Source organism: Microcaecilia unicolor, chromosome 11 (assembly GCF_901765095.1).
Source record: "Microcaecilia unicolor chromosome 11, aMicUni1.1, whole genome shotgun sequence".
Classification (NCBI taxonomy): Eukaryota; Metazoa; Chordata; class Amphibia; order Gymnophiona; family Siphonopidae; genus Microcaecilia; species Microcaecilia unicolor.
The window spans coordinates 11,212,716-11,234,493 of record NC_044041.1 but is presented as its reverse complement, the minus strand read 5'-3'; the positions used below and the strand labels follow the sequence as shown (position 1 = coordinate 11,234,493).

Genomic DNA, 21,778 nt, shown 5'->3' with positions numbered 1-21,778 from the left:
CCTGGAGTATTGTGTTCAGTACTGGTCTCCGTATCTCAAAAAAGATATAGTAGAATTGGAAAAGGTACAGCGAAGGGCGACGAAAATGATAGTGGGGATGGGACGACTTTCCTACGAAGAGAGGCTGAGAAGGCTAGGGCTTTTCAGCTTGGAGAAGAGACGGCTGAGGGGAGATATGATAGAAGTGTATAAAATAATGAGTGGAATGGATCGGGTGGATGTGAAGCGACTGTTCACGCTATCCAAAAATACTAGGACTAGAGGGCATGAGTTGAAGCTACAGTGTGGTAAATTTAAAACGAATCGGAGAAACTTTTTCTTCACCCAACGTGTAATTAGACTCTGGAATTCGTTGCCGGAGAACGTGGTACGGGCGGTTAGCTTGACGGAGTTTAAAAAGGGGTTAGATAGATTCCTAAAGGACAAGTCCATAGACCGCTATTAAATGGACTTGGAAAAATTCCGCATTTTTAGGTATAACTTGTCTGGAATGTTTTTACGTTTGGGGAGCGTGCCAGGTGCCCTTGACCTGGATTGGCCACTGTCAGTGACAGGATGCTGGGCTAGATGGACCTTTGGTCTTTCCCAGTATGGCACTACTTATGTACTTATGTTATTATTATTATTTTGTCTGTATGTGACCAGTGCTGTGCAGGAGCTGGTGTTATCTTTGGCTACAGGGGTAACAGATCTTTCACCTGGCCTTATCCTCCGCTATCAGAGACTACAGGGCAGAAGTCTGGTTGTTCCTGACTTTAATGGACTGATTTGTATGCCAGGGAGCCACTGGAACTGATCTGTCTGTGCAGGGAGAGACTGCTTGGCAGCCTTTAGAGATGTTTACCCTGGTGTGGCAATGTCTCAGACGTTTGCAAAGTGCCACTTTCTGGTAATGGTTTTCTCCTAATCCAGGTGAGGACCCTCTTGACCAGGACTTTGCACACGTTTGAAGAGTCTCTTACTCTGAGGAGGGATCCTGTTGCTTTTAAAAGATAAGGGAAGAGAGCTGCAAGAACATTTTAATAACTGATTTTTATATAAGCATTTGAAGCCTCTGTTCAACCACACTCCCCCCCCCCCCCCCCCCCGCTCCTGATGAACTGTATAGGACAAGAAGGCCAGCCTACTTTTAGGAGTGAGGGTAGCGTCAAGGCTATGCACAAAATAATACAGGGGTGATATGATACAGACATTCAAATATTTGAAAGGTATTGATCTACAAACAAACCTTTTCCAGCGACGGGAAGGTGGTAGAACTAGAGGACATGAACTGAGGTTGCAGGGGGGCTGACTCAGGAATAATATCAGGAAGTACTTTTCGGGAATGCCCTCCTATGGGAAGTGGTGGAGATGATAACGGTAACAAATCTACCTTTCTACCCCTGATATCTCACCTTGCATCCAAACCAAAGTTTCAGCGTGCTTGTCTGACATTGCTGTCTGGATGTCTCAACGCCACCTGAAATTAAATATGACCAAAACCGAGCTTCTCATTCCCCCCCCCCCCCCCCCCCCCCCCCGTTTTCTATTTCTGTTGATGGCTCTCTCATTCTCCCTGTCTCCTCAGCTCAAAACCTTGGGGTCATCTTTGACTCTTCTCTCTCCTTCTCTGCGCATATCCAGCAGATTGCCAAGACCTGTCGTTTCTTTCTTTACAACATCCGTAAAATCCGCCCCTTTCTTTCTGAGCACTCTACCAAAACCCTCATCCACACCCTTGTCACCTCTCGTTTAGACTACTGCAATCTGCTTCTTGCTGGCCTCCCACTACTACTACTACTACTACTTAGCATTTCTATAGCGCTACAAGGCGTACGCAGCGCTGCACAGACATAGAAGAAAGACAGTCCCTGCTCAAAGAGCTTACAATCTAATAGACAAAAAATAAATAAAGTAAGCAAATCAAATCAATTAATGTGAACGGGAAGGAAGAGAGGAGGGTAGGTGGAGGCGAGTGGTTACAAGTGGTTACGAGTCAAAAGCAATGTTAAAGAGGTGGGCTTTCAGTCTAGATTTAAAGGTGGCCAAGGATGGGGCAAGACATAGGGGCTCAGGAAGTTTATTCCAGGCGTAGGGTGCAGCGAGACAGAAGGCGCGAAGTCTGGAGTTGGCAAGTAGTGGAGAAGGGAACAGATAAGAAGGATTTATCCATGGAGCGGAGTGCACGGGAAGGGGTGTAGGGAAGGACGAGTGTGGAGAGATACTGGGGAGCAGCAGAGTGAATACATTTATAGGTTAGTAGAAGAAGTTTGAACAGGATGCGAAAACGGATAGGGAGCCAGTGAAGGGTCTTGAGGAGAGGGGGTAGTATGAGTAAAGCGACCCTGGCGGAAGACGAGACGGGCAGCAGAGTTTTGAACCGACTGGAGAGGGGAGAGGTGACTAAGTGGGAGGCCAGCAAGAAGCAGATTGCAGTAGTCTAAACGAGAGGTGACAAGGGTGTGGATGAGGGTTTTGGTAGAGTGCTCGGAAAGAAAGGGGCGGATTTTACGGATGTTGTAAAGAAAGAAACGACAGGTCTTGGCGGTCTGCTGGATATGAGCAGAGAAGGAGAGAGAAGAGTCAAAGATGACCCCAAGGTTTCGAGCTGAGGAGACAGGGAGAATGAGAGAGCCATCAACAGAAATAGAAAACGGGGGAAGCGGGGAGGTGGGTTTGGGGGGGAAAATGAGAAGCTCGGTTTTGGTCATATTTAATTTCAGGTGGCGTTGAGACATCCAGGCAGCAATGTCAGACAAGCACGCTGAAACTTTGATTTGGATGCAAGGTGAGATATCAGGGGTAGAAAGGTAGATTTGGGAGTCATCAGCATAGAGATGGTAGGAAAAGCCATGGGATGAGATTAATGAACCAAGGGAAGAAGTGTAGATAGAAAAGAGGAGGGGACCAAGAACAGAACCCTGGGGTACGCCGACAGGCAGAGGGATAGAAGTAGAAGAGGATCCACCAGAGTGAACACTAAAGGTGCGGAGGGAGAGGTAGGAAGAGAACCAGGAAAGGACAGAGCCCTGGAATCCAAGTGAGGACAGGGTATCGAGAAGTATGCTGTGATCGACAGTGTCAAAAGCAGCGGAAAGATCAAGAAGAATGAGGATGGAATATTGACCTCTGGATTTAGCCAGTAATAGGTCATTGGAGACTTAGTCAGTTAGTCACCTCTCCCCTCTCCAGTCGGTTCAAAACTCTGCTGCCCGTCTCGTCTTCCGCCAGGGTCGCTTTACTCATACTACCCCTCTCCTCAAGACCCTTCACTGGCTCCCTATCCGTTTTCGCATCCTGTTCAAACTTCTTCTACTAACCTATAAATGTACTCACTCTGCTGCTCCCCAGTATCTCTCCACACTCGACCTTCCCTACACCCCTTCCCGTGCACTCCGCTCCATGGATAAATCCTTCTTATCTGTTCCCTTCTCCACTACTGCCAACTCCAGACTTCGCGCTTTCTGTCTCGCTGCACCCTACGCCTTGAATAAACTTCCTGAGCCCCTACGTCTTGCCCCATCCTTGGCCACCTTTAAATCTAGACTGAAAGCCCACCTCTTTAACATTGCTTTTGACTCGTAACCACTTGTAACCACTCGCCTCCACCTACCCTCCTCTCTTCCTTTCCGTTCACATTAATTGATTTGATTTGCTTACTTTATTTATTTTTTGTCTATTAGATTGTAAGCTCTTTGAGCAGGGACTGTCTTTCTTCTATGTTTGTGCAGCGCTATGTACGCCTTGTAGCGCTATAGAAATGCTAAATAGTAGTAGTAGTAACAGAATTAAAAAATGCGTGGGCTAAAGACAAAGGAATCCTGTCTAGGAGGCATGGAACCAAACAGGCTTAGATGGCAGCACCGGTAATTGGGAAGTAAAGTCAGTGCTGGGCAGACTTCTACGGTCTGTGCCCTGATGGTGGCTGGACAGATCCTGTTTCAGTAACTGGAGAATGAGGCCAGTGCAAAAGTGGCTTAAAAGTGAAAATACTTGTGTTCTGTTTTTCACTGACTTGATGTGTGCTTTTCAAAAGTCTCCTCTCTAAACGTGTAAACTCCATGCTGTATTCCATATACAAGATGCTCTTACTGAAAATCAGGCTGGAAATATAGTTGACTCTAGTTGTCCGTTGATCCAAAATCAAGCAGCCCTCGCTCCATGTCCTATCCTCAAGTGGCCCCCATCCCCTATCTAAACACCAGACTTTCAAATGACCTAAACAGTTTCAAATGATCTAAACAGTTTCTAAATCTAGCTGGCCAGGTCTTCTGGGCCTTGATGGATGATTCATGCCACTCATAGGAGCCAACTTTTCAAAATTATTGGAAGTGCTAAATCCAGTGGAAATATCCCTTCCCTGGACACATACAAGGAATTTTCTCAATATTGGGGGTGCTCAAGCACCCACAGCACCCACAGTCGGCTCCTATGATGCCACTGCTGACCCAGTTCGTTTCTGGAGACTTTGTATTCGCTCTTGATCCAGCAAGGAGATAAGGGCCAATAAACAAGTTGTAAGCGAGACCTTTTAGTTGTACTAACTTAGGCCTTGATGCTCAGAAGCAAATGCAGGCACTAGAGTCCATTTGCGCCATTTTAGCTCCCGCGTTCGCTGGCGCACAATGCTCAGAGGCTCCTACTGCGGCAAATAATGAGCTCGCTTCAGATCAGCACCAATAACATTTAAATTAGATTCAAATGAGGCCATTTTTGTATTTGGTGCAGTGCTAGGAGAAGAGCACCCTAAAGAAGGGCGAACTTACCTCAGTAAACCTAACGCCAGTTTGGAGCTGGTGTTTGGGTTTTTGAAGAGAGGATCCTTAGGAGTCAGCCGGGACAGAAGTGCCAAGAGCCAGGGAGCTGCACAATGGAGCGGCAGGTGGCATAGTGCAGGCTTTGCACATGTCAGAAGCTTTTTGCTTTTCCAGCTCTAAAAAGTAAATCAGGAGCTCTGGTTGTAGCCTAGTTTCGGGAAAGTCAAAATTCTCAGCTCTGTATTATTATTATTATACTAGTAAAAAAGCCCCGTTTCTGATGCAAATGAAACGGGGGCTAGCAAGGTTTTCTTCTGTGTGCATGTGGGAGTGTGTCTGTCCCCTCCCCCTTCTGAGTCGAGTCCTTCAGTGTTAAGTTTCTTGCTGTGCTGTGTTTGTGTTACAGAGAGAGCGAGGGCGGGGCAGACACTCATGGGGAAACCGGATATCTCTCCCCCTTCACACTTCCGGCTGGAGGTTTCATTTAGAACGTTGGTGGTGCCTTTTATATATAGAGATTATTAGCATTTGTATAGCCCTACCAGACGCATGCAGCGCCGAACACCTGATAAAAAGAGACAGTCCCTGCTCAGAAGAGCTTACAATCTAAATAATACAGACACACAAGACAGTTATGGGTGAGGGAAGTAATGGGTGAGAAGGGAGGAAGGGCAAGGGGAGGGCAATTGTAGCTAGGAGCTAAAAGCAGCAGTGAAAAGGTGGGTTTTCAGCATAGATTTGAAAACAGGTAGAGATGGAGCTAGACGTATAGGTCCAGGAAGTCCATTCCAGGCATAAGGTGGCGCGAGACAAAAGGAACGAAGCCTGGAGTTAGCAGTGGAGGAGAAGGAGGACGACAAGAGAGACTTGTCCAGTGAGCGGAGTTCACGGGGAGGAATGTAGGGAGAGATGAGAGCGGAGAGGTAATGGGGGGCTGCAGAGTGGATGCATTTAAAGGTCAGTACGAGAAGTTTAAACTGAATGCGGAAGCGGACAGGGAGCTAGTGAAGTGACTTGAGGAGCGGGCTAGTGTGTGTATAACGATTCTGGCGGAAAATAAGTCATGCCGCAGAATTTTGGACAGACTGGCGAGGAGAGAGATGGCTGAGCGGAAGACCAGTGAGAAGTAAATTGCAATAGTCCAAGTGAGAGGTGACAAGGGTGTGGATAAGGGTTCTGTAGCTCTGTAGCAGAAAGGGGGATTGGACCGGAAACAGGGTGAGCGCCTGAAGTTATGTGTGCTGTTAAATAAAAAAAAAAAACTTCTCGTTGGGCTTTTTAGGCAGCCTCTGGTACTCCGCTGTACGGGGGGGGGAAAGTAAAATGGCCCTCCTCCTTCCCTCTTCCCCCTCTGGCGTTCTAGGCATGCGCTCAAGAGCTGTGCTTAACGGACAACTCTTCAGCGCGTGCGCCAGGCACCATCCTGCTCCTAACTCCCAAACAACTTGAAGGTGCATCTCATTAGCATTGAGCATTAGGGAGTAGTTCAGACGCGCTGTTCCAATCTGCGCTGGAGTTTTGATCATCGGGGCCTTAATGTGTTAGTGAGAAGCTTTTGAGAGTTATCCATTGGCGCAGTTAGACCTGGCTTAAAGAGTGCAGAGTAATCTAGGTCAAGCTGTCTGCATGTTTGTCTATTGGTTTTTGATTACTTCATTTTGACAATGAGGCATGTTTGCAAAGCACTTAGCCTCCCAAAGTTCCATAGAAACCTAAGGAACTTTGGAAGGCTAAGTGCTTTGAAAATATGCCTCAATGTGTGCCAAAACGGTTTACTTAATAAAAAAAAAAAAGAAGCAAGAAAGGAGCCCCACTAAAACAACAGGAAAGGGACAGGAAGAAACGGAAGTCAAAAATTAGAGGTGATGGACAATGAGCTGAGAATATCGAGAGGATGAGAGTAGTTTAGCCACTGGAGGCCCTGGTCCTGAAAGTCTGGGAGGGCTGGGGTAAATAGGTAAGTTTTAAGGGCTGGTCTAAGTTTTTATAGAGCTCAGACCAAAACAGCTGCAATTACAGCTCAGTAAAAGGCGGGATGATCAGAAGCCTCCCAAACAGCGCTCTAAAAATAGCTATACTGCCCCTATGATCAGAGATAATAGCATGCAAATTTAAGCATGCTATTATCTCTGATCATGGGATAAAAGTGCGGAGGATTGTGCCTGACCTCCAGCCTCTGTATCGCTGGCTTGGGGTGGGGGGGGGGCTCAGGTTCCAGTCCTGTTGGAGGGGATGGGGGAGCCTGCTAACATGCAAATGCATGTTGGACAGGGCTCCCCATTCCTCCCCAGTGCTCCTCAAACGCTAACGCCAACTCTGAGCTGGCATAGGATTTGCTGCGGTAGCAGGCATTAATGTTTGGCGCACTACCTGCTGAGCATTGGGGAGGAATAGGTAGTGCCCTGTTCAGCGTGCATGTCCATGCTCGTTGTGTTCAGAGCCGGCGAATGCATTGTTGCACGAGCTCGCCGGCTCTGATCATCGGGCGGAATCAAACGCGGGCGCTCGTATGACGCTATTGGCCTCTAGCACCTGTGTTTGCTTCTGATCATTAGCCAGTAAGAGAGAGCTGGCCCTCTACTACTACTACTTAACATTTCTAAAGCGCTACTTGGGTTACGCAGCGCTGTACAGTTTTACAAATAAGGATAGTCCCTGCACAAAGGAGCTTACAATCTAAAGGACGAAATGTCAAGTTGGGGCAGTCTAGATTTCTTGAATAGAGGTATAATGGTTAGGTGCTGAATGCGACATTGAAGAGGTGGGTTTTGAGTAGGGATTTGAAGATTGGTCACCTGTCTGATAACAGGTGACCAAGCAGGTTCTTTCGTGGGAGTTTGATCATCCTTGTGTAATCCTGAGTCCTGATGTTTCCTTTTAGTACCTTTTAATTGTAAGGTTGTTAAGGGCGTGGTCTTCTTTTTGATTGGGTTTTTTCTGTAGTGGTTTATGGTAATGTCTTTGAAGATTGATGGGTGTCCTCAATGTTTGACTTGTTCTGATGTAACAGATATTTTTCTCATTGCTACATTCATAGAGAGACATGACTGTGTCTTTTATTTGGAACTAGTAAAAAAGGCCCGTTTCTGACACAATTGAAACGGGCGCTAGCAAGGTTTTCCTCGGAGTATGTGTGTTTGTGAGAGTGACTTTGTGAGAGAGAGTGAATCTGCGAGTGTGTGTGTGTGACAGAGAGAGTGAGACTGGGTGCAAGTGTGTCTGTGAGAGAGAGTGTGTGTGTGCCTGGGGCCCCTCCCTCCCACCCAGTTCCAGTGTCCCCCCTTCCTCCGTGTTCCAGGGTCATCGTTCCCCCTCCCTCCCTCCGAGTTCCAGGGTCATCCCCCTGTTTTTTTTTTTTTTTTTTTAGTTTTTGTACAGGTGGTGCATTCCCCCCTCCTCCCCTCTCGTCCTCTCTTCCGCTCTGAGTTCCAGACCCCACCTCCCTGCCTCCCTCCCTCTGATTTGCAGACCCCCCTTCCTCTGATTTCCTGACCCCCCTCAGAGTTCCTGACCCCTGGACCCTCCTGCCGCGACGCTCTCAAGCCCCCCTTCCCACCGCCAACCCTCGGGGCTTCGGAGCCCATCTGTGAAGAAAGTTATGGACACAGGCAGGCAGACGCATAGAACGTTGGGGGTGAGAATTATATAGGACGCGTCATAATGGGTCTAGTGACATCAGCTAGGGCTTCGGAGCCCATCTGTGAAGAAAGTTACGGACACGGGCAGGCAGACGCATAGAATGTTGGAGGTGAGAATTATATAGGATTTCTCTCCCTGTGGTTGACTCAAGGATCTTGTGGTATCTGCTGGTATAACTTGCATCCTGAATCTTGGAAGCTTTCTTCTAGTTGAGATTCATGTGCAGGGGCTCAAAAGTCCGGGGCTTTTCTGAACACCGCCACAGCAGCGCTGCAACACAGCTCCCTAATGCTCAGCGCTAGTGACATGGGTATTTAAGCGCGATGTTGGTGCTGAGCATTAGGGAGCTTTTTCGAGCTCTGCGGGAGCTGTGCGTTAAGCTCTTCAGCCATAGGCGGTCGGTGGCCCAACTGTTTGGGGAGGCTAAAGGGGGCGGAGTTAGGGGTGGGGCTTATATCCATAATTGTCTGACAACACACAGGAAAAAAAAATAAGTAAAAGTAAAATAATCCCAATTAATACCTTTTATTAAATTTAGATATTAGATATGTATCATATGTCAAAGAATAAAGTGGTTGTTCAAAGCACATATTAACCAATGTATACTATTCAAAAATGTTATCAATTATTAAACACTGCTATTTCCATCCATTGAAAATCCCAAAATGAAATGGTCACATTAGTCAAGTAACATTATGCATGAAAAGGCAGCACTGTAAATATTACACTGGGCAGACCCTAAAACACCAATACACCGGGTATACGGTAAACAGACCATCAACAATATTTTTTATTTATTACATTTGTATCCCACATTTTCCCACATAGCAGTAGGCTCAATGTGGCTTACAATATGAAACAAGGGATCATAATATCACAATTCCTCGTGCACAGCCACAAAACAACCTATTCGGGTGGATACTGTTCACAATGAGTTCCTTCTACTAACAACTAGGTAGAGATAAGAGTTTTCAACTTTGGTACAGTATAACTCATCACAAGAAAGAAAACCAATGGGGGGCTTATAGCCCATTTAGTTATGTTTAAACAAAAGAGATCTGCATGAAACAAAATATTTATTTTTTATTTTGACTTAATAAAACCTGCAGCACAGTTCTTATTTGTAGCTGAGAACACTTACCAATCTTGATCTTCAATCCTTCCCCAGCGGTTCCATTCCAGCTTCCTCCTCTCTGCCCCCTCCCACCAGCTGGTCAACATTTATTATTCCCCTCCCCCTACAGCACTTTCTATCTGTCCAAGGTCCAGGGGGGCAGCACCTACACTGCACCTCTTTCCCTCTAGCCTCCAGCGTTCCTGCAGACAGGTCTTGTCTCTCCCCTCCCCCCATCGTGGTTCCAGCGTCTTTGCCTTCCCCGCCCTACCCATGGCCCAGTGATCCCTTGCATTCTACTTGCCTTGAAGTTGACCACCGATGCTGCTACCAGTAGCGGTACTGTAAGGAGATGTCCCATTCCCTCCTCTAATTTGATTGGATCGCTCATCGCTGCAGGTAGCGGCACGCCAACATCGGACTACAGCTTGCTTCGGCCTGACGGCATGACATGCCCCGCCTCCTCTAACCAAACTTCCTGCTTCCGCGAGGGTTGGACGCATCCTAAGGAAGGCTGGTCAGAGAGAGGAGGCGGGGCACGTCAGGCCGAAGCAAGCTGTAGTCCAATGTTGGCGTGCCGCTGCTACCTGTAACGATGGGCGATCTAATCAAATTAGAGGAGGGAGTGAGTGAGAGGGAGGATAGACACTGCATCGGGCGGGGGGGATGGGACGAGAGCCTGCCAGTAGCGGCGATCTGAATTAGAGGGACTGCACTGCAGGTAGGGCGTGAGACGGATAGATGGACGCGGCATCGGGGGGGTGGTGATAAGAGAGAGAGACGCTTGGGGCTTGCGGCTGGGGAGGCTTAGCCTCCCCAAGCCTCTTATACCGGGCGCCTATGTCTTCAGCGCATGCTGAAACAAAGCAGAGAAAAGCCCTGATTTGTTAAACCTGGTGGTCCGGTGGATCCCAGATACCCCACCCCCTCAAAGACCAACCCTTGTGGGACCCCTAGCCAGGACCCCACTCTTCCTGTGGTCTACCTTGAAAGAGTCCTACTCCCTCCTGCTGGACTGTCCTCAAAATGATGACGCCCTTCCTTGTGCATCCTGGGATCCACTGGGTGGTGCCCAACTACTGAGCTGACATAGGGTTTGCCACAGGAGGAGTACCCTTGTTTGGTGCGTTGACTGCTGATCATTGGGTAGGAATGCAGGAGGCCCTCTTTTGCGTGCTCAAGGCGCCCAGAGCCAGCGAGCTTGTTGTTTGACGCACTCATCAGCTCTGAACTTTCGTCAGGAGCAAATGTGCCTGCCGCTCATAAGTACGTAAGTATTGCCATACTGGGACAGACCAAAGGTCCATCAAGCCCAGCATTCTGTTTCCAACAGTGGCCAATCCAGGTCACAAATACCTGGCAAGATCCCAAAAAAGTACAAAACATTTTATACTGCTTATCCCAGAAATAGTGGATTTTCCCCAAGTCCATTTTAATAACGGTCTATGGACTTTTCCTTTAGGAAGCCGGGCAAACCTTTTTTTAAACCCCGCTAAGCTAACCACCTTTACCACATTCTCTGGCAACGAATTCCAGAGTTTAATGACCTTTAGTGCCCTCATTTGCTTCTGAGCATTGGGGCCTCAGGTTGGCATTCCCAAAGTCTTTGTTTCAGGTTTGGTGGATGCCGGAAGGTGAGAACAAGGAAAACCCTGTAAAACACCATCATTGAAATGTCCTTGAAGTACCTGATTAATACAAGAAACTTTACAAGTACTCAAGAATGGAAAACATTCGAATGAAGACAATCAAACCCTTTGAAATTAACATAAAGACTGAATAAAGCCTTAGATATTCTCATCCATTATCAGATACAGGACCTTTCAGTGCTAAAGTATTACTGTCTTATCACCTGTCTGTCTCCCCAGCCCCCACTTTACTGAGCAGTTGCCAACCCATGAAGTCAGCCTAAGACCTAGATGAGTCTGTATTATATAATAAAGAGAGGATAACTTTTAAAAGTTCTCACCTACAACTTGGATATATGGAAATAATAAACAAGTGAACTATCATGGCAACCACGCTTTCTTCTGCTTTTTTTTCCCGATAAACTTTCCAGAAACTTTTCGAAACAATGACTAAGCCATTGTGGTTCAGTAGTGAGAGTTACCAATGTGGGCTGCTTTTATTTTTATTTTTTTTTTACTATTAACCCCAGTTCTTAGTAACAAGGTCTCATTGCGTAAAATGGGACCTGTGGTAAAATAACACATCTTAATGGTAGCCCACATTGATAACTTCCCCCTTAGTGTGAAGTTTCAGTCTCTGATATTGTGATGTCAGAATGGCTTCATTGCCCTATACTTGGCTCACTTTTATTACATATAGCAGTGATTTCTATTTCTAGAGACATTTCTTTTTTCTTTAACTACGGGATACATTATCAATGTGGGCTACCGTTAAGATGTGCTATTTTACACTAATTCATACTATTTTAACACAGGTCCCATTTTATGCAGTGAGACCTGTTTAAGAGGTTAACAATAAAATAACACATCTTAACGGTAGGCCACGTTCATAACTTCCCTCCTGTGAAGAGTTTCAGTCTCTGGTAACCAGAGCTGATATTGTGATGTCATAATGCCTCAGTCCACCAATAAGAGCCAACCTCATCAGTGGTGTCACAATGGCTTGACTGTCCCACACTTAGACTCAGTTTTTTTTTTAGTTTAAAGTAATTTTATTGATAACTCAAAGTTAAGCAACACAACACACAACATACACAATATTGCCTACTTACAAACAATAAGATACTATGCATGAACCATACAGCTTGTAAACTGCCCATTCCCCCCCCCCCACCCCACCCCTCCCCTTCCCATCCCCTCCATCCCACCCCTGTACCACTCAATTTCCAAAAACTCAGGAACCTTCCTGTTGCTATCCGTATGAATTCAAGTACAACAGTACCAATAATCCAGAACTGTTTGGCAGTCTACAGAACTTAGACTCAGTTTTATTACATATAGCAGTGATTTCCATTTCTAGAGATTTTTTTTCTTTACTTAAGAGAGGAAGATATCAACATGGGTTACGATTAAGATGTGTTATTTTACTGTTAACCCCAGTTATTTGTAACTAGGTCTCATTGAAGCAAAATGGGACTTGTGCTAAACTAGGACGTTAGTGGTAAAATAACACATCTTAACAGTAGCCCACATTGATAACTTCCCTCCTGTGAAGAGTTTCAGTCTCTGGTAACCAGAGCTGATATTGTGATGTCATAATGCCTCAGTCCACCAATAAGAGCCAACCTCATCAGTGATGTCACAATGGCTTGATTGTCCTATACTTGTCTCACTTTTAATACATATAGCCTAGAGACATTCTTTTTTTCTTTAACTATGGGATACTTTATCAATGTGGGCTACTGTTAAGATGTGCTATTTTACACTAATTCATGCTATTTTAACACAGGTCCCATTTTATGCAGTGAGACCTGGGTAAGAGGTTAACAATAAAATAACACATCTTAACGGTAGCCCACGTTCATAACTTCCCTCCTTAGTGTGAAGAGTTTCAGTCTCTGGTAACCAGAGCTGATACTGTGATGTCATAATGCCTTATTCCACCAATAAGAACCAACCTCATCAGTGATGTCACAATGGACTTCACTGCCCTGTACTTGACTCACTTTTATTACATACTAGTAAAAAAGGCCCGTTTCTGACACAAATGAAACAGGCGCTAGCAAGGTTTTCCTCGGATTGTGTATGTTTGAGAGAGTGTATGTGAGAGTGACTGTGTGTGAGAGAGAGTGAATATGCGAGTGTGTGTGTGAGAGAGACAGTGTGTGTGTGAGAATGAGAGTGTGTGCGTGAGAATGAGAGTGTGTGCAAGTGCGTATGTGAGACAGTGTGAGAAAGAGTGTGTTTCACACAGATACAGTGTGTGCGAGAGAGTGTGTGTGAGACACAGACTCTGTGAGACTGAGTGTATGAGACCAAGAGAGTGTGTGAGTGTGTGTGTGACAGAGATAACTCTCCCCCCCCCTCTCTGGTGTCATGCCCCCCCCTCCCTCTCTCGTTTCAGGCCCCCCTTCTATCTCTCTGGTGTCTGAGTGTTACTGTGCAGGACACTGAGCTCTGGCTGTGCTTCAATGAACTGACCAATCCTATTTAATAGAATGCACCTCCAACATTCTGAAGCCGAGAAACCTCGTGTGGTTGGTCACTTCTGCTTGTGACGAACCCGGAAGTACGTGATGTCAATTCAGGAGATGTGGGTTTCACCACCATGCATTTAGAACGTTGGGAGTTGTGGAGGCTTCATAGAATGTTGGAGGTGCGTTTTATATAGAGAGATAGCAGTGATTTCCATTTCTAGAGACTTTTTTTCTTTAATTAATGGGGGAAGTTATCAATGTGGGTTACTGTTAAGATGTGTTATTTTACTGTTAATCCCAGTTCTTGGTAACCAGGTATTGCGTAAAATGGGACCTGTTCTCAAACAGCATGAGTTAGTGGTTAAATGGTGGCCTACGTTGATAACTGCACTCCTTAGTATAGAGGCAGCTTGCCCTGATCTCTGGTTGACAGAATACAGGAAATGGCTAAGATCTGACTTACAAAGAGGCAGAAGAAGTTTTGTTAAGCGAAGATCTCTACTTACCTGGATAATTGTATTTTGTTAACTGCGGCTCTTCTGTCTGTTTGTCTCCATGTGTTTATATTTGGGCAGCTGGTCCTTCCTGGATCTTGAAACCAATAAAGCTTACAATGACAGTCTCCAGGCATATGCAGCCGGCGTGGCTGAAGCCGCGGTCACTGAAAAGGTAAAGAACAACTTTCCCTACATATGTGACGGGGGGAGGAAAAAGAGTGCAGATGGGGTTCTATTATTAGGAATTTGAGGCCAATGCTTGATTTTTTTTTTTTTTTTTCCAAGCCTATGTGGTCTCCCCCACCCTCATACAATCACCTCTGCTTTCCCTGGCCCCAGACTGCCCCTCCCTCAAATCCTTCTCTGTGGCATCCAGTAGGGGACAGTGCTCCTTTCCTAGTTACCTCCTCTCTGTTGGCTCTGTCTGAAGTTTGACTGCTTAAACACACCTCTTGTGAGATTGTTGTAAGTTTTTCTAATAAAATAACATAGTAACATAGTAGATGACGGCAGAAAAAGACCTGCATGGTCAATCCAGTCTGCCCAACAAGACAACTCATATGTGCTACTTTTTGTGTATACCCTACCTTGATTTGTACCTGTCCTCTTCAGGGCACAGACTGTATAAGTCTGCCCAGCACTATCCCCGCCTCCCAACCACCAGCCCCGCCTCCCAACCACCGGCTCTGGCACAGACCGTATAAGTCTGCCCAGCACTATCCCCGCCGCCCAACCACCAGCCCCGCCTCCCACCACCGGCTCTGGCACAGACCGTATAAGTCTGCCCAGCACTATCCCTGCCTCCCACCACTGGCTCTGCCCCCAACCACCGGCTCTGGCACAGACCGTATAAGTCTGCCCTGCCTCCCACCACCGGCTCTGGCACAGACCGTATAAGTCTGCCCAGCACTATCCCTGCCTTCCACCACCGGCTCTGACACAGACCGTATAAGTCTGCCCAGCACTATCCCTGCCTCCCAACCACCAGTCCCACTTCCCACCACCGGCTCTGGCACAGACCGTATAAGTCTGCCCAGCACTATATTCATGTGAGATTACAGGACTTTGCAGAGATCACAATTCGGGGGGGGGGGGGGGGAGTGGACCAGCAGGAGGTAGGGCTGGAGGGCATTTCGTCAGGGTGGGGATGAGAGGAGATGGAAGTGCCTATCAGTGGCATCCTAAGAAAAGACTTTGATTCCCTGTCCGCCCTCAGCCCCTCCTCAAAAGACAGCCCCCCTCCTTGCGGTTCTCCAGGTCACAGTTTCCGTTGCTTCTCAGGACAGAGTCTGAGTTGTCCTAGACAGTTCCTTTCAAGCTGGAGCAGTGCTGGGTACCATGTGTCAAATTTTAGTTGCCCTGATGATCAATTTTTTTCCCCAGGCTTATCTGGAACCTGCTTGCAAAGAACAAGCCAGGGGCTTTTGGTGAGTAGGGGATGGACTTAACACTCTCCATCTGTTTCCAGCTTATCTATATGCACTGGATGAATACCATGGTGGACTACTGTGGACCCTACCAGTACCAGACACAGTACTGTGAGAGGCTGAAGAGCCACATTCGGACCAACCTGGAATGGATGCAGAAGCAGATGGAGACAGGAGAAGACCCAGAGTACTGGCACCAGGTGGGTTTCAGAACCAGTACGGTAGAACTGACTCTGTTAGTGTTTAGTATACATTCAGGCTCATTTTCGAAAGAGATGGACGTCCAAAAAGTGACATAAATTGGCACTTGGACGTCCATCTCACAGAAACTTCCAAATCGGTATAATTGAAACCGCATTTTGGACGTCTTTCTCGGAAGGACGTCCAAATTTCAAGGGTGCATATCGGAGGCGTGTTCAAGGCGAGACTTGGGGCGTTCCTAAGACTTGGACGTCTTTGAGCCATAATGGAACAAAGCAAAAACGTCCAGCACTAAAACGGGTGTTTTGAGCTGGGCCTGTTTTTCTTATGAATAAGGCACAAAAAGGTGCCCCAAATGACCAGATGACCACTGGAGGGAATCAGGGATGACCTCCCCTTACTCCCCCAGTGGTCACTAACCCCCTCCCACCCCCAAAAAGTGTGTTGAAGAACATTACATGCCAGTCTCAGATGTCATATGCAGGTCCCTGTAGTAGTCTAGCGGTGGGTGCAGTGCACTTCAGACAGGTGGACCCAGGCCCATACCCCCCCTACCTGTTACACTTGTGGAGGAAACAGCGAGCCCTCCAAAACCCACCAGAAACCCTCTGTACCCACATATAGGTGCCCCCCTTCACCTGTAAGGGCTATGGTAGTGGTGTACAGTTTGAGGGTAGGGGGGTTTGGGGGAGCTCAGCACACAAGGTAAGGGAGCTGTGTGCCTGGGAGCATTTTATGAAGTCCACTGCAGTGCACCCTAGGGTGCACGATGGCTATCCTGACATGTCAGGGGGACCACTCTACTAAAACTGCTGACTCCTCCCACGTCCAAATGGCTTGAATTTGGACGTTTTAGACTTGGACGTCTTTTTTTCGAAGATGTCTGAAAATCAAAGACATCCAAATCGTCAAATGTCCAAATCCAAGGAAGTCCATGATATTTTCGAACACAAAAGATGGACATCCATCTTTTTTGAAAATGACCTTCTCCCCGCCTCGGAATTTGGACGTCTTTGTAAAATGTCCAAATTCCGACTTAGACGTTTCTTTCGAAAATGCCCCTCATTATTCCCCAAATTGGGCCATTCCCTTCCAGTTCAGATGGATGTTCCTTCTTCTAAGAGAGCTTCAGATCGGCAGTCCTCTGCCAGCCATCATTGTGCCAAACTGAAGATGGTTCTCCAAGCCTTTTCTGTGAGCTGACCCAGCTGGGAAGGCGTTTCTGCTGTGTGTGTGGTCTGCAGCTCTCCTGCTCCAGGGCAAAGGTTGAAACTGAGGGCTGATGCTCAGCAGAGAAGGAGAAGTTTGAGGGAAATGTTGATGAGGTAAAACAGGGACACCTTGTGAAAGTCACCAGTGAATCTTGTGACTTTACCAGAAATGACTGAGACAGATCTTTCTCTCAAGACAACTTAAACCTTTATGGTGAATTTTGGATGCCTTTAGGCTGCTTCCACAGTATGCTATGGTCTAATTTCTTTAATTAAGAGTTTATTTTTAAATTGCTACAATTATTTTTTAGCAGAGCTTGTAAGAGCACCGTTGATGTCTGCAAATCCTTTTGGATTCTGTGTGACGCTACGTTCCCTGGGAGTCCTGCCACTCGCGTGCCTTGTGAGACTACACATGGAGAAAATAGATTACCCATATTGTTCGTTAAATTGATGTTGACAGATATTTAGTTTCATCAGGTAGAGTCTGTTTCGGGGATTAGTTTCTGTAAATTTCTCTCTTTCAGATACGCCTGACTCTGCTGCAGCTGAAAGGACTCGAGGACAGCTACAATGGGCAGGTAGCCTTCCCGACGGGCACCTTCTCCCTCAGTCCCTTTGGCTTCCTGTAAGTTTCCCCTCCCCCTTCTCCCTCTGGGATGGGGACTGTGAATGTGACCCGGTGTCCGGAGCAACTGGATAACATGCACCCTTGAGCAATTGGGTCTCAGATCAGTGCAATATATATATATATATACATCCTACTATATAAATGAAGAGTGACCAACGTGTCGTGCATGCGCAGAACAGCGCAGCACGTCACACCTCTCCTGATGTTGTTAGAGGCAGGAACTCAGCTGCGGGTGACCGGCGAGCATCGGGCGGGGATTGTCCGACAGCGGCTCCGAGGCACAGTCCGACAGGTCCGATCAGCTGCAGTCGCCGCTGCTGCTGTGACGGCAGGCCGGGCTGGGAGCCAGCGCTTCCCTCTATGACCTTCCTGGGCGGAGGCTCGGCTGCACCCGACGGGGCTCCGACCGCTTTCTTGACGGTGATTCTTTAGCCCCTTTTAATGGGCTCAACGGCTTGTATATATATATTCTTTTTTAATTGAATATTTTTAAACTGTAAATATTTCAAATTTAAATCAAAGGAAATGCAAGCAATAATAAATAATGAAAATGCAAACTGAAACATAATTACTTAACATAGCCCACATCAAAGGGGAAAAAGAAAACTTGTAAGTAAACCAGTAAAATTTAAACAAATCTCACATTTATACAGAGTATAAGAATTCTAAGAACTAATTGCCTTCCCCCATCCCATATCCCATAGCAACTTTATTAACCCATTAGTGCTCAATGTTCCCATATGGGCACTTATTATGGGAACATTGGGCACTAACGGGTTAACTAGAAACTGCTTCAGTTGTGAAGAGTCACAGAAAACATAATGGTTCCCCTGCCAAGTCAATAAGCACTTGCATGGAAGCCTTAAAAGAAAAAGGTAACTTGAAATGGAAAAACCTGGGCCCTGTTTACTAAGCCGTGTTATAGACCCGTTAGCATTTTTAACGCGCGCTAACAATTTTATGTGCGTTAACTGTGTACGAACCTACAGTATCCCTATAGGTGCCTATACGGTTAGCACGTGTGCTTATTGTAGGTGCGTTAAAAACACTAACGCACCTTCGTAAACAGGGCCCTTAGAATCTAATTCAAGAAGCAATTTTCTCCTCATTGAGCACTCTGTCCACAAAACAAATCTTCAAGTCAGATTTTAATACAGTAATCTTATCTTTCTCATTGAAGAAAGTGATCAGAAGAATAGCCTTTATCTCAGGAACTTTATAAGACATCTGTTAAATCTAGGCTATGTCCCTGAAGGGTATCACATGATCTTTCATTCACACTCTCCTGACAAGATTTTTGCAAAACATAAAAACGCTGCTATTTTCTTTATACTATCAGCGTTAGGGATAGCTAATATCTCCTTGAAATATTCAAACAACAAAATTTCTGGAGAAGGTAATCTAGTCTAAGGGGAAACTCAATAATCGCAGGTTTCTGGCTCTCTGTGAACTTGCAGGCCTCTCCATCCGAGAACGAATAGAGACACTGTCTTTAATTGCTCAAGTATCAGCATCCCGCAAAACAGAAACTTGAGGTTCCATCACTTGTAAACTCCTATCTAATTGTATATAATGTTTATTCAACTCCTCCAATTTAGCAGTGGTACACTGAGAAATCACACAGTTCACGAGCTATACCTCTAACCATAGCAGTCCAAATGTCTTTCAAAGTTGTATCATAATCAGGACTTAAATCCTTTAGAAATGAGTCCACATCAGGAAACATTACTGATCTTGGGAAAAGGAACCAGATTCTTCTCTCCAGAGAAGGGTATTGAAGCAGCAACAGTGCCTGACTCGACTCCCACCGCCTCTTTGGAAGCAGATAGAGCAAAATTCAAGGGAAAGTGGGTTGAGGGGAAGGGGTTCTTTGGGAGAATCTTATGGAAGCATGCTCCAGGGATGAGACAGATGATAACTGCCCAGTCAGGTCGAGCGACAGCTAACACATGTCTGTCCATTCGATCTTGTATATGTGTACTGATGGAAGTAATTTTTTTTTACATTTTGCTTTTCTCTTCCCCATTATAAATAAAAATGGGAATGAGCGAATTCACACGTAAAGGTAAAGTAAAAATCCTTAATCTCTAAAGTACGACAGGAGTCACAGAGGTGATCAAACTTGCAGGATTTCTCCAGGGTTCTTCTGTTACTCTTCTCCCAAGGGGTCTGGCATGCCCCTTTGGGCACACCCCTTTGGCCATGCCCTGTTGCCATGTGACACAGGGGATGCCAGCATTTAAGGTGTTCCAGTTTGCATCACTGATGTCACTCAGGGCACTTCCGCTTAATGCCCGCAAGATTTCGGAAGTGGGTAAAAATTACAAGGTCCAATAGGGCCTCTCTTTCTGCTGCCAGCTCACCTCCAAGGTCTTCTCTGCCCCCAGCAATTTGTTTTAGTAATTAAGTGACTGGCTCCTGCCAAGGAGAGGGGACTATGCCACCGGACAGCTCAGGAAAAATGATATTTATTTTTATTTATTTGTGTTACATTTGTACCCCGCGCTTTCCCACTCATGGCAGGCTCAATGCGGCTTACATGGGGCAATGGAGGGTTAAGTGACTTGCCCAGAGTCACAAGCAGCTGCCTGTGCCTGAAGTGGGAACCAAAGTCCACCACCCTAACCACTAGGCCACTCCTCCACTGTTGCTACTATTGGAGATGCTACATGGAATGTTGCTATTCCACTAGCAACATTCCATGTAGAAGTCGGCCCTTGCAGATCACCAATGTGGCCGCGCAGGCTTCTGCTTCTGTGAGTCTGACGTCCTGCACGTACGTGCAGGACGTCAGACTCACAGAAACAGAAGCCTGCGCAGCCTTCTACATGGAATGTTGCTAGTGGAATAGCAACATTCCATGTAGAATATCCAATAGTAGCAACATTCCATGTAGAATCTCCAATAGTATCTATTTTATTTTTGTTACATTTGTACCCTGCGCTTTCCCACTCATGGCAGGCTCAATGCGGCTTATGTGGGGCAATGGAGGGTTAAGTGACTTGCCCAGAGTCACAAGGAGCTGCCTGTGCCTGAAGTGGGAATCCAACTCAGTTCCTCAGGACCAAAGTCCACCACCCTAACCACTAGGCCGCTCCTCCACTGTACAGTACAAAAAAGTCTGTTGAATTAATTTATTCTACGGAGCCATTGAAGTTTACTGTAACTTGTTTGGTCATTAGTGTGTCATGCAGTAGAATGAACTTTGTAGAAGGAGAGCGTGTTCCTTTCACTCTATGGTATGCATGGTACCGGCACTTTGCATGAGTATTGAGTGTTCCTGTTAGCAGCAGCCGATGGCTTTCTTTTCAGTTTAAGCTTTTTCTTTCTCTTGTTCATCAGCTTGTTCCAGCTGGGAGGCGACTTAGAAGATCTGGAATTGGCCTTAAATAAAAGTGATTCACGGCGTGTCCTGGGCTCTGGCTCTTGCTCCGCCCTTATCAAGTTGTTGCCAGGCAACCAGGATCTTCTAGTATCCCACGATACCTGGAACACATACCAGTCCATGCTCCGTGTCATCAAAAAGTACAACCTGCCGTTCCTGAGCAAGGCTGAAGGTGGGTGGTAGCAGGGCTGGGGATTTTTCCTGCACTTGAGCAGAGAGTCGCTCAGGACAGAGGGTGCCAGTTTGGTGGCTCTGTTCGTTGAGTGATATATCACGTTTTATGTTTAAATCATCTTTATTAAACTGGGTGCCAGTATTTACAAGTATGACTTTTGAAGGTACACACAAACTCAACATCCAAAACAGATAAACATTTTTGAAATTATTCCTATCCAAAACATCACTAAGCTCCTCCCTATACCAACCACCCCTTCTCCGTCCCTTAGACTGTCGTGCATAATATTGAACCTCACTGTCTAAAAAACACATCCGTCTCCAAGAATTGTAATTATTATGGTTGGTTCAGCAGCTGGCTTCTCGCCTTGGGGTGCACGTCTCACATTTTAATAAATATATTTACAAGTAGATTGCAGCAAGTTGGCTTAAATAAAAAAAACAGTCTGGAACCAGATGCGCCCTTGAGTCAAACTGACTCTTGTTGGCCACTCAATGGTGAGTTACAGCAGTCCAGTCTGGAAAGGACAAGCACATTAAGAGTCACAAATGAATTTGTACGAAGAATAGATTTTGCAGAATTAATTTGGCACAATGCCGTAAAAGATACTGATACCGCAAAAAAGATTTGCTGGATAAAAGCTAAAGAGGCATCAGA

General features: G+C 46.2%; 1 protein-coding gene across 1 annotated transcript in view; it reads left to right on the top strand.

Moving 5' to 3' along the window:
* PLBD2 (phospholipase B domain containing 2) overlaps positions 1 to 21,778 on the top strand; it is a 59,020-nt gene that overhangs the window by 5,767 nt on the left and 31,475 nt on the right. The window contains exons 2-5 of the mRNA XM_030218835.1: positions 14,170 to 14,263; positions 15,560 to 15,718; positions 17,458 to 17,558; positions 20,904 to 21,118. Coding sequence (XP_030074695.1) covers positions 14,170 to 14,263; positions 15,560 to 15,718; positions 17,458 to 17,558; positions 20,904 to 21,118 — 569 coding nt within the window. The remainder of the gene's footprint in view (positions 1 to 14,169; positions 14,264 to 15,559; positions 15,719 to 17,457; positions 17,559 to 20,903; positions 21,119 to 21,778) is intronic.